The sequence below is a fragment of the Carassius gibelio genome, chromosome A4 (genome assembly GCF_023724105.1).
Source record: "Carassius gibelio isolate Cgi1373 ecotype wild population from Czech Republic chromosome A4, carGib1.2-hapl.c, whole genome shotgun sequence".
NCBI lineage: Eukaryota > Metazoa > Chordata > Actinopteri > Cypriniformes > Cyprinidae > Carassius > Carassius gibelio.
In genome coordinates, this window is record NC_068374.1 from 25,704,543 (window position 1) to 25,718,834 (window position 14,292).

At 34.4% G+C, this 14,292-nt stretch overlaps 3 protein-coding genes across 3 annotated transcripts; 1 reads left to right on the top strand and 2 right to left on the bottom strand.

Annotated features, from left to right (window-relative positions):
• Positions 1-243: 243 nt before the first annotated feature.
• LOC127974838 (DNA damage-regulated autophagy modulator protein 1) lies at positions 244-4,080 on the top strand. Its single transcript, XM_052578393.1, has 7 exons — positions 244-475; positions 1,235-1,302; positions 1,824-1,966; positions 2,251-2,428; positions 2,593-2,651; positions 2,753-2,845; positions 3,262-4,080. Exons 1-7 carry the CDS (start codon positions 345-347, stop codon positions 3,304-3,306), a joined length of 717 nt encoding a protein of 238 aa, XP_052434353.1. The 5' UTR covers positions 244-344; the 3' UTR covers positions 3,307-4,080.
• Positions 4,081-4,416: 336 nt separating this feature from the next.
• LOC127974847 (WASH complex subunit 3) lies at positions 4,417-6,799 on the bottom strand. Its single transcript, XM_052578405.1, has 7 exons — positions 6,611-6,799; positions 6,428-6,526; positions 6,264-6,329; positions 5,802-5,924; positions 5,559-5,675; positions 5,022-5,086; positions 4,417-4,904 (listed from the first exon to the last, which is right to left on the bottom strand). Exons 1-7 carry the CDS (start codon positions 6,659-6,661, stop codon positions 4,811-4,813), a joined length of 615 nt encoding a protein of 204 aa, XP_052434365.1. The 5' UTR covers positions 6,662-6,799; the 3' UTR covers positions 4,417-4,810.
• A 497-nt stretch (positions 6,800-7,296) lies between these two features.
• On the bottom strand, positions 7,297-13,118 carry LOC127974825 (CWF19-like protein 1). The gene is made up of 14 exons (XM_052578366.1): positions 12,960-13,118; positions 12,704-12,788; positions 12,534-12,618; positions 12,330-12,431; positions 11,370-11,584; positions 11,154-11,269; positions 10,990-11,074; positions 10,392-10,541; positions 9,780-9,909; positions 9,513-9,592; positions 9,142-9,351; positions 8,680-8,799; positions 7,797-7,894; positions 7,297-7,674 (listed from the first exon to the last, which is right to left on the bottom strand). Exons 1-14 carry the CDS (start codon positions 12,980-12,982, stop codon positions 7,530-7,532), a joined length of 1,644 nt encoding a protein of 547 aa, XP_052434326.1. The 5' UTR covers positions 12,983-13,118; the 3' UTR covers positions 7,297-7,529.
• Between the last annotated feature and the right edge of the window lie 1,174 nt (positions 13,119-14,292).

Sequence of the window (14,292 nt, forward strand, 5' to 3'; positions counted from 1 at the left end):
CCCATGCAATTTTAAATTATATAAAAATATTTTTTTAAATACTAATTAATAATCTTTTTTAACCTAAAGTAACATTAATGTATGATGAGGCTGCACTTTTATTAATAATTAAGAAAGAAAGAAAGAAGCTCTATGTATTCTTCACATGTGCTGTTGGTAATAGTTAGTGGTAAAACGATGAGGAAGAGAAAGATTCCCAGTGAACATGTGACACTATATGGATACAGTTATAACGTCGAGTAATTGCTCATACAGTATGTGTTCAGTGAAGTGTCTGTGTCTCTGCAGTCAACTTTGCTTTTGTCTCCTTGAATGGTGATGCACCGACTCAGCCCTTAGGAAAGATGGTTTGGTTTATGGAAGGAATGTGCTTTTTGCCAATTTTTTCGGTAATCTGGTCATCGAGTACGTTCATAATATCTTACATCATCGCAATATGTAATAGAGATGTTGAAGTTATCTTTCCTTACATCAGGTATGTCACACGTCTTTTTACCTTGAGCCTTACCTTGAGTTTTAATTTGGCTACACATCTGGACTATACGAATTAACAACTCTGAAAATAGCATAAACCAGAAATATCTTATTAAGTTATAATATTATTGGTAGTAATATTTATATAAAGCTGTTTTAAGAAACTGAGGGGGGGGGGGGGTTTGCAGACAGCTCGTTTAGTTTAGTTTTCTGCTTAAAAGATGAATTTTGGCTCGAGTTCAAAAACAGTATGAATTGCAGAGAATACTAGATTTCTTAAAGAATATAATATAGCCTAATAATGCAATATAATGTGTGTAATATTAAGTAATATGTAATTATTTGATTTAATATAAATATACATAATTTATACTTTACCGATGATAACACCATGCAATTGTTTAATTAAGTTTAATATAATATAATATAATATATATATATATATATATATATTATATATATATATATATATATATATATATATATATATATATATATATATATATATATATATATGTATACTTTTTTTTTTTTAAATATTAAACTTAATTAAACAATTGCATGGTGTCTATATATATATATATATATATATATATATATATATATATTTAATTCTAACTAATAATATTATATTAATGTATAGTAATGGTGAGTTTGCACTTTTATAAAGTGTCATTCAGTAAACTGTGGAACTTGTGTGTGCTTTTTAAATGTTAATGCATGTTCTTATTTGATTATTTTTGTGAATGTCTCTGAACAGTGATACAGGGGCCATTCAGCCAGAGAGCGGTGTGTTTGGATTCATGTCGACCATCGCTACCTTTGCAAGTATGTTTAACAACCAGCCATTTGATTTCAGTTTGATCTGATTTCCAGCTCATATTTTTAGACAGTGAAAATCCCCTCCAGCAGCTTCAGGAAACTCCACAGTTATCTGTATGTCACAAAATATGGGAAATTGCACAACTTTCGCTTGGTTTTGACATGTGAGAGGAGCGCGGTGGGAATATCTCAAATGTTTTTTTTTCTTTAGTAACTATGGAATCACACTCATTCTGGCCTCACTTCCCTTTTTGCTGAAAACGAAAACGGATCTTTTTCCCATCCATGACACAGCTGGAGTACAGTGTTTTACAAACAGAACCACAGTCTGTGTAGAACTGCACACAAAAGCTCAAACGACTGTAGAAATGAAACTTAATTTCAAATCAAAGGTTATCGGTGCAACAGTAATCATGGCAACTCTATATAAGTACTATTTTCAGTGCATTATCTTACTAGTATTGCATGAGTGAATATTGTTGCACAGCAAATTTAATCAATACAATGAGCGGATATTTGTTTTCCAGTCTTTGCTACGATGTACGTTGAATATAAATTTGTGGAGAGAGTCCATGAGACAACCGGTGCCGTGTCCCCACGTTTGAACAAGGTTTCTTTTGCTTTTGGCATCATCTCTTGTGTCGGCATCCTTGTGGTGGCTACATTTCAGGTATATCTTTCATTGCCCACTTTTTCTACTCCATTTTCTCAGCTTTATGTCATTGCAAATCTGTATGACTTTCTTTAGTGGAATACAGAGGCAGATATTTGGAAAAATGTCCTAGTGTTTTTGTCCATATAATGAAAGCTACTGCTTTGGACCCCACCGACTTTCATTAAACAGTCGAAAACAGCTCTTCAAAATATCAAAAAGAAAGAAAGTCATACAAGTTTGGAGCGAAATGTGAAAACCCTCTTTTTAATGGCAGTGGTGTATGCTGTGTTGTGTTCTAGAATCTGACGATGATGAAAACCCATGATGTGGGTGCTTGTTTATTCTTCATATGTGGCAGTATATACGCTGTTATCCAAAGTGTGTTATCGTACCGAGGTCATCCATATGGATGTTCCAAGTACACTTGCCATTTCCGTGTGTTCTTCGCTGGATTGGCTGTTCTAGCTGTATTACCCAGTATCCTTTTCTAGGCAGTACCAAAATGTGCTATTGGCTGACATTCTGAATGTAGTTTTGCTGATGTAAATTTGCATCTGGTCTTCCGAATCAGGTGTTGTGATCACAGCATGCTGGTTTTACATTTCAGAACAAAACAAATTGTCTTTAACCCCTCTTTCCAGCAATTATTTGTTCAGTTCTTGTCGGACCAAGCAGACTTCATTGGCACACCAATGATGAGGTACAATTCATGTCACTAACCAGACATTCCAGTTCTTAAATTGTAGTAAAATGTATTACTGAATGTTTAAAGTTGTTCGTCTTGTTTCCTTGCTTCTTAAGCACTACACACTTCATTTAGTGAGTACCGTGTGTGAATGGATCACTACTTTCAGTTTTGTCTTCTTCTTTTTAACATACATCAGAGAGTTCCAGGTGTGTATATAAAGTTTCATTAGACTTACATTATTATTTAAAAGTTTGGGGTCAGTGAAATTTAATAAAAAATTAACAGTTTTTAATAAATACTGTTCTTACTAACTTTTCTAATCATTACAAAACAACAGCTGAAAACTAAATTTCAAATCATGTGATAGTGAAAACTTGAGTAATGGCTGCTGAAAATTCAACATCGCCATTACAGAAATAAACTACATTTGATAAAATATTCAAATAGTAAGCACTTATTTTAAATTGTTTTTACACATAATCACATCCTTTGCAAGCAAAAACTTTCAAATTTTACCAACCCCAAAATGTTTCACATTATTTCAGATCATAATTATATTAATTCATATTCCTTTTAGTGCCTCCAAGATTGTATTAACCTTTGTTTTTATTTCCTTTCACAGCAATTCACACTGAAACTGACTGTTAATTTAATCGAGTATTCTTGACCATGACATCATGCCGTTACAGTATGTTTTGGTGCTTTTTTTAATTAATAGAATTGTATTTTTATACAACTTACTACCTGTTCACTTTGAAAGATCTGCTAAAGTACCTTGTAATCATTTGCAGTGTAGATTTTGTAGCTTGAATTTTGGTCTAGAAAGAGGGCATAAACTTTTACTTGAAGAGTAATGTACTCTAACCAGTTTATAAAGCCATTTGATAAAGATTCTCAATTTACAAACATTAATGATTTACCAAGAGAAAATAGTTGAGCACATCCATATTCGCATGACTGTCAATCAATCTTCACTTTGATTATAGTTTGAAATTCTTGCATTGTTTATCGTTCCAAAAGTGAAAGTGAGCAAATGTTGTTTTAATCTTGCACTTTAAGAAGTGGAATGTCAAAATAAGTCCAGTGTTTCCACAATGTGTCTGACTCTGTAATTGTGAAATAATAACACATGATGATGATGTGCATGACTAACGAGAAGTGATTGCTTTAATGTTTGTAATGATAGGAATAGCAGCGTAGAGGTTGGGTATTTTATAAATTATTGTATTTAATTCAAGAAAGGACATTTGTAACGTTACCAACGATTTCTATTACAAATAAATGCTGTTCATTTCAACATTTTATTCACACACACTGATTTCTGAAGGAGTAATGGCTGCTTAAGGAGTAAATTCAGCTTTGCATCACAGAAATAAACTACATTTTAAAATGCATTCTTATTGAAAACTTTTCTATTAAATTGTAATGATATTTCACAGTATTGCTGTTTTACTGATTTTTATTATTTTCATATCAAATAAATGCAGCCTTGGTGATCGCAAGATACTTATTCATTTATTTTTTATTTTTTACAAATGGTAGTGTTTAATGTTTAAAAGTTTAAAGATTTAAACTGAATTTAGACATAACTTTTAATAACAAGTTAGATTTGAAAAAGACAAAATAAGCAAAATTGTAATGACAATGCAACACAATCAGTATTATTAGAAACTCCAAAAATCTAACAAATAAGGCTTTATGTCATCAAAGATTTGGATGTGATTTTGCAACTAAAGATGAATTTACAAAAATAAAGATCCATTTAAAAAAAAAAGTATTTATGAACGGGTTTACAAGCCTGCTTGTGTCTATTTCATAAAGACACTCACTGGCATCTTTTTATTGTTATTAGATGTACATATTAGGCATCTAACATGTACATGTCAGGCAAGTGATGAGATATTTATAACAATTCACATGAGAGTAGTAATTAAACCGACTTAAATGGACCAGTTATCATCACAATCACTAGCAATCTCACCGAGTGAGAAACCACCACTATAGATGACAAATATGCAGTCTCTGAGATGTGACACAACCTTAGTGCCACCACTAAGTGTCTGTCCTCTGTAAGGACATTCGAGTGCATTTACGCTGCTTTGAGATGAGCAGGGCTCATGACGGCCTACACAGGCTAGTCCTACACAAAGCTCGTTGGCTGTGAGAGCCAATCAGTCGCTGAAAGATGATTCGCTGCCTGAGCTGTCATCATCTTGCTCATCCAATCCTTTTTTGACACTATCTGGAACAGGTGCGTCAGGGGTACTAAAGGAAGATTCAATGAATCCATTAGATACAATATAAACACTTCATTGTAACACAAATAGTGACTATACAAATGCATAAATAGTGCATAATATTTTTACTGTCGTTAACACTTACTCAAGCAAACCGGGGTCCAAACCCTCCATTACCATCTTATTTTTAATGGCCATGACTGGAACACCCTGTGCAAAAGAGCAAAGGATAGGCATATGCATATACTTTCCACATGTAAGTGAGTTTATTAGTGATTCCTTTCATTTTGAAGGAACAATTCACCCGAAAATGAAAAAGTGCTTAAAATGAACTCCCCTTCAGCCAGTCCAAGCTTTAGATAGAGTTAGTTTCTTCATAGTAAGAATGAATAGTTTTTTCATTGGAAAATTATTCTGAGAAATTCAGCTCAGCAATGGATCCTCTGCAGTGAATGGGTGCCGTCAGAATGAGAGTCCAAACAGCTGATAAAAACATCACAGCCCATTTTGTGAAGCTAAAAACTTCACCATTGGTGAGCAAGTGATGTAATGCTAAATTTCTCCAGATCTCTTTCCAATGAAGAAACATGTTCATCTACATCTTAGATGGCCTGGAGGCGAGTAACTTGTGAGCATATTTTAATTTTTGAGGGATTTGTCCCTTTACGAGAACCACACATACCACTTGCACCATTTTCAGGTATCTGGCATATCGTGGGTCCTTGGCTACAGTAATCACATTTTCTGCTGGGGCCTCTCCCTTTTGCTCCGGATGGGCCACTTGTGCTTGCTGCGATGCCTGAATGGATGAGGAATTTATATGAACACAAAAAAACTTACTGGTATAACTTCCCGAGGGTTTTAAATATCTTAAAAGCAGTGGGATAAATAGATTATGACAATAACATCTCAGATGAACTGTTACCTCAACAGGAGGACCTGAAGAGGGGCCCGAGGCATCACTGCCCCCCGCTGCAGGGCCATTTGTCTCTGTAGACCGTCTCAATCCTTCCACTGTCACTTCTTCCAAACCAGGGATAGAGGCCAGCTGCAAAATTATCCACCATATTTTAATGAAGTCAATCAGAAGACGACTAAAATAGAGTTTGCTATATAAATTTTTGTACTTTTATTTTTTTTCCACTACTGCTAGTGCTGTATTTATTTTAATTTAATTAAAATACTTTTTACACATTTTAGTTTTTTTGTTTGTTTTCATCTAATTCTATTTTAATCTATCTTTATAGATTTTTCATTCATTTGTAATTTTTTTTGTTTGTTTTAATCTATTTATTTATTTTCAACATTATCTTCTATCATTTATTTTGGTTGAATTATATATTTGTTTTTGTTCTCCAGACATTTCCGCTGATCTGTCTCGAGTTACCTTTGCTTCCAAGATGCTCAGTGTGGTCTCAATCTGCTGGATTCGTAGTGATACTGTTGCTAGTTTCTGCAAAAACCAATTTCATCAGGCCACTGACTGTCACTTTCAGGAAATGTTTATGTTAAGGAGAAGAGGGGGAATGATGTGTGGACAGGTGAACATACCTCCTCACATACTGTGGAAAACCGATTCAGGAACCTGACGGTGTGGACGATGAACTGATTGAGGAAAGCTACGATTCTTCGCTGCTGAATGGCTGGAACCTTAAAAAGTATAACGATTACTATTGTGAAGTCTATGTCAGACGATCATGTGAGCAGCAGTTGATGCTGCAATGTTAAACTTACCTTTGTTAGATCTACTCCCGACCCCACAATGGGTAATCCGTCCTCATCCATGTCGACAACTCGTTTGCGTTTTAACTGGATATGAGACACAGGTTTTTACGCTTTAAATGTAACAAATGAGTCGGGAACTCGGTACAAATGCATCATTGTGAAAAGAACTCTTCACGTGACTTCATCGCGACCTACAGCATTTCCGCGATACATAACAAAAGTCCCCAACCCCTGAAACTAGTCATATGGAAATACATTTAGTATATTTCACGTATAAATAATTGTATTCAATTTATTAGTATTTAACCTGTGTTTACATTGTTGTTTGCGAAAGTCCTACTATTTATAATTATTAACTAACTACTTATAATTATTTACTAAACACCTAAAACGATGTAACTGCCATCATAAGACATTACCTTAGTTTCAACTTAAATATTTTTAGCAAGTAATGACACGCACACGGCCTATTTCAGATTTCTTTTAAAGAGTAATGAATATTTATTGTATCATTATATTAAAATGGATATTCAACAATCCATAATTACTAGTTAATTTCTATAACTATTTTGTATCAAGTGTCTTCTTTTGGTAGTTTGTACTCTAGCACAAACATCAGTAAAATCTCAAAAGCAGATCAACACCACCAGAGGACATACATCACGCTAGTTTAGTTTCTACAAAAGAGAAACAGATTTTACAAATCTGAAAAATGACTTTAATTATGAAGCATAAAATTCCACATATAACAGATGAGATGAATCACCAAAAACAGGCATCTTTTAAAAGACCACTGTGACAAAAAACGTTTCCTGTTTGCAAGTGATTGGAAGAGGAAAGTGTATATGGTGCAAAATTAAAAAGGATAAAATAATCAGTTTAGTTCATTAAAATGAAGGGATTAAGTCAGATGCATCTGAAATGTTGCTCAGTCATCAAGTGCGAAGTCGAAGGGCTCAAAGTCAGAGCGCATTTGTTTGGCCTGATCGTCTTCCTCTTCTTTTGTACATTTACACTCCCTCCAGTCAGCACGCATGGGGATGTTCAACAACGCCTCGCTTGCCAACACTTCCCTGAAGCCAAACACATACATACAGAATGTACAGGTGGTTATGCAAAGAAAGTATTTCCTCAGATCATACTCATTCAAATAATCATAACTCACATTGACGAACAGTGTCTGTTGAACAATTACCTGCCAAACTGCAAAGGGAAGTTTTTCTTGATACGATAAAACAGCTTCTCGCCTGTATCCAGCTCCACATAAAAGTAGGGCGTTCCTGGAGGAGCAATCTGTAATGGGACATATCAGTTAGACACAGTGCAGTTTTACACAAAACAGACCCAGGTCCCTTGTTCTCTCTTAACTTCATAGATAATATAACATAGCTCAGGATATAAGAAAGTGAAAATGAATGTATTCGCACACAACACCTAACAAGAACGCACAAAAACAATAACAAATAATTTTTTAATTCTATTTAGACTACAAACAGATGTGATTTCAAGATGGCTTGTAAACTTTGCACTTGTCTTTACTGTTTAGACTACAAGAACAGAAAACTAAACTGAGTGGACTCAAATATGCCAATAAAAGTACATACAATGACTTTTTTTAATTACATTATAAGTATCAAATTATATAAAACTGATTAAGCACAATGTAACCAATGTAACAAATTTCGATAATAACATGTAATTAAATAATTTAACATTAAATAATGTTAACTTATAAAATAATAATAAAACAAATTATTTAGAGTGTATAGAATGCATACAATTAATAACAACTAATTATGACAGTATAATATAACAATAAATAATTTATATACTGTATTAAATAACATAATTATATTAACTGAATACATTAGATAAAATGTATATAATAACTAAATTATATTACCAGTATAATAAAAATAGAATTTATATAATATACTAAAGTAGTAGTAAATTATCATATTAAAAGCATATTTATAATAATTAAACATACATGAACACAAAGCTGAAAGTCCCAGAAAAAAATTATGTAATTATGTAATAATTTTTTTCAGTGTGAGGTGGACACTGATGGATCGTACCTGTTTGAGGTCTGTATGAGCTGGAATCTCCATCAGCTCCATCTGCTGCTCTTCAGCTTGTGTCATGAACGCCTCCTTGATGTCTTCTGTACTGCACTTCTCCATGGGCACCGGCACTACCTGAGGACCACACAAGTAAACCCTGTAATGCATGGTTTTCACACAAGGAGGGCTTTTGGAAATCCCCTATTTGGTCATCACTGGGAACACGTCCCTCAGAAATGGTTATTCTTCATCGCAGACAGACGGTCTATCCGCTCAAACTTAAACTGATGAAATGATGTCGAAGTCTGTGATTGGTGGAGGGCTGGGCATCTCTCACACTCTCCACACTGCTGTGAGTTTACCAGACTCTCTTTTTCATATATGTGGTGCTGCTCAGACTGACCTGGGATCTGTACAGGCCAGTCCTATCAGGCAGACACCACGATCTCAATATGAATGACAATATTTGGTCTGGACCTGTAGTTGAAGGTGCTGGCTACGGTAGTTCCTCTCAAACATGATGCACCGCTGGGCTCTGCTTTTACAGAACTTCTTGACAGCACTCTTGTATTTCTCCATCTCTTCGACCACCTCCGAAGCCAAATCCACCACTGACTGGTAATGTCCGATGGGCAGCAGGAGCACATGATCGGGAGTGAGACCACCTTTAGCGAGAGCCATGTAACACTGGAGATAGATAATAGAATAGTTACATTAATGCATATTGAAAAACAACAACAGATGATGTATCGATGTGACCGATAATTTATTGGTTGATCTATTCTTATGTTCTTATGATGTATTCTAAAGAAATACTGGGCTGCAGAATACATATTTTGTGGACTCACATGTGTTCCAACGCTTATGACCAAGTGCTTCTCGACTTCTGGACTTGCGAGGCAGAACCAACAGGGTCCGGTGGGCTGTGCTGTAATGAGACACGAAAACATGGTCTGTGTCAAGAGCAGCATGCAAAATTAAATTCAAATCCTGCCCAAAATCAGACTAGAAATAAGTTCGGCTTAATATCTCTACATAAGGTAATAAAAAAATAGTCCAGTTTGATCCATTAGATCAGTGGAAGGAGCGGAGAGATTGCAGGTCAATGGACTCACGGGGTCTCCGGGGCTGTTTGGGGTAATTAGGTCTGTCTCCATCTGTTTGCCTCTTCCTGCCATGCTGACGTTGCTGGTGCTGTGACTTCTTTTGGCCAAGATCAAAAAAGAACTGGGATACCGGTTCCTCCTAAACAAAAAGGAGAAGTTCAAATGATTTGGGGTCAATAAGATCCTTTTTTTATTATTATTAAAAAGGATGCACTGAAATATACAAAAGTGACAGTAAAGACAATCATAATGTTACAAAAGATTATTTCAAATCAAAAGTTCTTTTGAGCTTTCAATTCAACAAAATAACCCTGAAAAAAATGTATCATGCATTTCCACAAAAAATGATGATACATGTTTTCTGAGCAGCAAATCAGCATATTAGAATGATTTCTGAAGGATCATGTGACACTGAAGTAACAGCTGCTGAAAATTCAACTTTGGAAATCAAAGGATTACATTACATTTTATAATAAATTCTTCTAGAAAATAAATTAAATTCAAATATTGTTTCACAAAATTGCTTTATTTTTGATTAATTAAATGCAGCCTTGGTGAACAGGATTTCTTTTAAAACTGGTGTACTAACTCTATTTGTAATTAAAAACTGTACACACAAACCTCCACGTCTGTCATAGAGGGTGGCGGTTTTTCTTTCCTCCCATCTTTCATAGGTTTCCTGTAGGGACTTTCTGTGACATCCTGAGGCTGCTTGACTAACTCTGCGGGGTCCATGTTTTTCATCGGGACGATGTTGAATGCATACAAATACTATGAGAGAAGATCAACTGTACAATTAAAATTCATGTTTAGTCTGATATTAAAATTCAATTTTGTCTCAAATTTAACAATGAAACACTAAAAACTCAAAATCGATGCTACAAGTGAATTCAGTTATCATAAAATTACAGCATGCAATATGAAATAAAGATGTATTTTATTATTACAGATGAATAATAACTTTGTGTTAATTATTGTTTTTAAATATTAACTTTTAGCGATGCCATTGCTGTTAACCAAAACATTTAAAAATAATTTCTGTTATTTGTAATAGATCTGAAATAATATAACAACTAACTGAAAATAACTTGTAAAAAATAAAAATAAAATAAAGGCAATTAATACCATAACCAAAACTAATACAAAACGACAGAAGCACAAAATTACAGCACAATTACAAAATTAGTAAAACTTTACCAAAAACAAAACAAAAACCAACCTTCTTCTTGGCAGGATTGTTGACTGTCGCCAGGGCGATGAATCTACTGACATGCTGAGCATTTTCTTGAAGGACCACATGATTCCTGCAAATTTATACACTTTTTTTAAAAAGTCAAATATCTTCTGAAAAGCAAAACATATCCTGACGCTGTAACACTAGACCTGTAAGGCAGCCTCTCGTAATGGACCGCTTCCAGTCCCGCAAAATGGTAACGGGGCTTCAGTTTGTCAGCGAGATCTGCGATGGACGAAACCCCACAAAACTTTGTGTCAGTTTCCTACAAAAAGCCAAGAAAGTAAATGACCCTTGAGTACACATTCAGGAAATAACTGCAAAACTGATTCAAATGAATTAAAGGAGCATAAAAAACCACTGACGGGACTGTTTCCGTACTGCCATACGCCTCGAGGCCACTGGGACGTCAGGAGAATGTCCACTCCTCGAAATTTGGAGTTAGACAGCAGTGGGGCTCCCAGGGCAATGATATCTTTAGAGGTGAAGCAGTGTGAGGGAGCAGGTTCCTGCTGAGATTCTCTGCCACTGACATAAGCAATCTGAAGCCCCGATGCCCCAGTGAAAATGCCTCTTCGACCTGCGCAAAAAACCATACTTTTTTTAACTCAAATTGACAGTTTAATTTTTAAGCATTATACCATCCTGTACCATATTTGCTGAATGAAATCCTATCCTTGCTTCTTACTAATTTAGGGATGCTGACAGGAAAAATAGTGCCCCTTTTCGCTCTAGCACCACGTCACACGCTCACATTTCGGCAACCATTTGCAAGGTGAAACAAGAACCAGAACCACCTCCACAAAGACTTTCAAAATTATGAAAATTTTTCTGCCTAATCCTGATTTCAAAATTAGCATTATGGCCAATGACAGAACAATATGCAAATATTACCAGATGTTTTTGCTACATCTGTGAGTGTTTCACTACACTCAAACGGCGACAGAAAATGCTAGATATTTGTGATAAACGTATGTTTATGTAAAGTTGAATGCACTCAGTGGAGCATTTGAAATTTGTATAACTACTTTACAGATTCTTCCTTTACAGAAGTTAAATAATAGAATCTGAATGTAACTTTTAATATATGACTGCTTTTGATATTTGATAAGAGCTTGCAAAACTGATATTTTTAAATTCTGCATCATCATATTGTCTAATATTAAACCTTATTTTGAACATTTTGAAAATGCAGGGCTGCGTTATGGATCAATATAAAAATATATGGATAAATATATATATATATATATATATATATATATATATATATATATATATATATATATATATATATATATATATATAGAGTTACAGATCAATCTTACCTAAACATGTGATGTTTTCTGCCAGCTCGCAGCCATCAGAGTTTGGGAGATACTTCACAGTCTCTTGGCTTGCTGCGCCGAGGACATATGTGTGAATGGGTGCTGGGGGATTAGAGAGATCACAGTTTAATTCAAAACAGTTATTAGTTTGATGAATTAATGAATAAACAAACAAACAAACCTAATAGGAAACCTTAACGTTACCCTTTTTTGCACCAGATTTGTATGCTTCCCATTCTGCTTCAGCGTCAGGAGAAGTTCCAAAGAACTCACCAACACACAGCAACAACTGAAAAACAACGTTATCAACTTACACCCACACCTCTCTTTTTATGCTTATCGCTTTAAAAGAAGAGCTCCACGTGCAGACTCACATCAAACTGCCCGCTCTTTTTCTGAATGGCGTTCACCCGGTTGAACAAGGCATTTATTCTTCCTTCAACGTCGCCACATGCGAGTCTGAGAGGGAATGAAATATAAAACAGCGTGGAAACACAAAAACACACGCGAGTCTTTTACCCGCACACTTCTATCGGTTTTGTTTGTCATGACTGTAAATCACTGATTAACATAAGAGCCAACCAACATTCACGTGTCACTTCTTTTTTTTAACCCAAAAGCAAAACTTACACACGTAAAGGCTTGTCTTCCATACCGAGTAAAATATAAATGTTCTTAAAAATCTTTAAAAATTAACGTTTCTTGTGTCTGGTGTATATATTTGTGCGTCGACAAAATAAACCCTGTCGGAACAGAGAGTAAATGATTTCGGCCGCCTACTTATGAAATATACACCTAAGGTAAAAGTTTTTTTTTTTTTTTTTTTTTTTTAGTTTTTTTGGTGCTACAAATTATTAAATACATAAGAGTAAATACCATATATAAAGTATATAATTTATAAACGTGTTAAAATATATTGTTTCACTCCGGAGCAAATACAAGAGTGACACAGTAAATATTTTTTTTTATGAAATGCTTGTTGAAGATAGTGACACAGTAAATTGTATTAAACGCTTTCTTTTACTGTCTATGATTAAACGCCTCAAGGATGTGCGCATTATTTGCAATGTTATCGCTTCATAGCTTAATATTATCAGTTCAATTAAACATTTATATCTGTCACACTGTTCAATCTTTGGGGTTCTGAAGAAGACTGCAGACTGCTGGGGAACAAAGATATATATCTAAAAGTACATTTGGTCATTATTTACCCCCGATATTTATTTTCAAAAAGCCTCAATATGAAAGGAATAGTTCTGCCATAAATGAAAGTTTGCTGAATTTTCACTCACCCTCAGGCAATTCAAGATAAAGATAATTATTTTAATTATTATTATTTATTATTATAATTTCTTAATCCGAACCTATTCAGAGAAATGTAGTATTATCTTCTGCAGTGTGTAGTGCTGTCAGAATGAGAGTTCAAACAGCTGATAAAAAAACACAATAATCCACAAGTAGTTCAATAGTTCCAATGCTATAGATAGAGGACTCATACTTTTAGTCAGAAGCAACAATCTGTAGTTAAAAACATCTTCATGATGGATTTGTTCATTACAAAAAGCCTTTTTTAACTTTAAAAGATATTGGGTGATGTACTGGAGTCACACAGACTCTCATTGTGACGGTACCCATTCACTGCAAAGGATACATTTGGCGAGCAAATTATTCATTCAAAAGTTCGAAAAGAACACGACAAGAAATGCACCAAACATTTTCAACCTGCAGAGAACCATCTAATTCCAATGCATGTACAGTACCTTAACAATATATATGACCTATACAGATTTACTACTACTAATATGGTAATAATAACATTTATAATTATATATTGATCGAATATAATTTAAATATATTAATAAAAAAAAGGTCCTTACATAAATAAGAATTGTGTGGCGGTGGCTATATCTTCCATAAGCAAAATACCCTTATGTCCTTTCTATTATAATACAGCCACTTGGTG

Bases quoted from the DNA above. Each gene is read 5' to 3' on its own strand.
- LOC127974838 (XM_052578393.1), top strand. From the start codon at position 345: ATGGTTTGGTTTATGGAAGGAATGTGCTTTTTGCCAATTTTTTCGGTA. The intron at 476-1,234 runs GTATGTCACACG...GTCTCTGAACAG, and splicing joins GTTATCTTTCCTTACATCAG to TGATACAGGGGCCATTCAGC. The intron at 2,429-2,592 runs GTATCCTTTTCT...CCCTCTTTCCAG, and splicing joins TGTTCTAGCTGTATTACCCA to CAATTATTTGTTCAGTTCTT.
- LOC127974847 (XM_052578405.1), bottom strand. From the start codon at position 6,661: ATGGATGAGGACGGATTACCCATTGTGGGGTCGGGAGTAGATCTAACA. The intron at 5,676-5,801 runs GTAACAGTTCAT...TCATCCATTCAG, and splicing joins CTTCAGGTCCTCCTGTTGAG to GCATCGCAGCAAGCACAAGT. The intron at 5,087-5,558 runs GTATGTGTGGTT...TCTTTTGCACAG, and splicing joins ACCTGAAAATGGTGCAAGTG to GGTGTTCCAGTCATGGCCAT.
- LOC127974825 (XM_052578366.1), bottom strand. From the start codon at position 12,982: ATGGAAGACAAGCCTTTACGTGT. The intron at 12,789-12,959 runs GTAAGTTTTGCT...ATTCCCTCTCAG, and splicing joins GAAGACAAGCCTTTACGTGT to ACTCGCATGTGGCGACGTTG. The intron at 7,675-7,796 runs GTAATTGTTCAA...GTTTGGCTTCAG, and splicing joins TTCCCTTTGCAGTTTGGCAG to GGAAGTGTTGGCAAGCGAGG.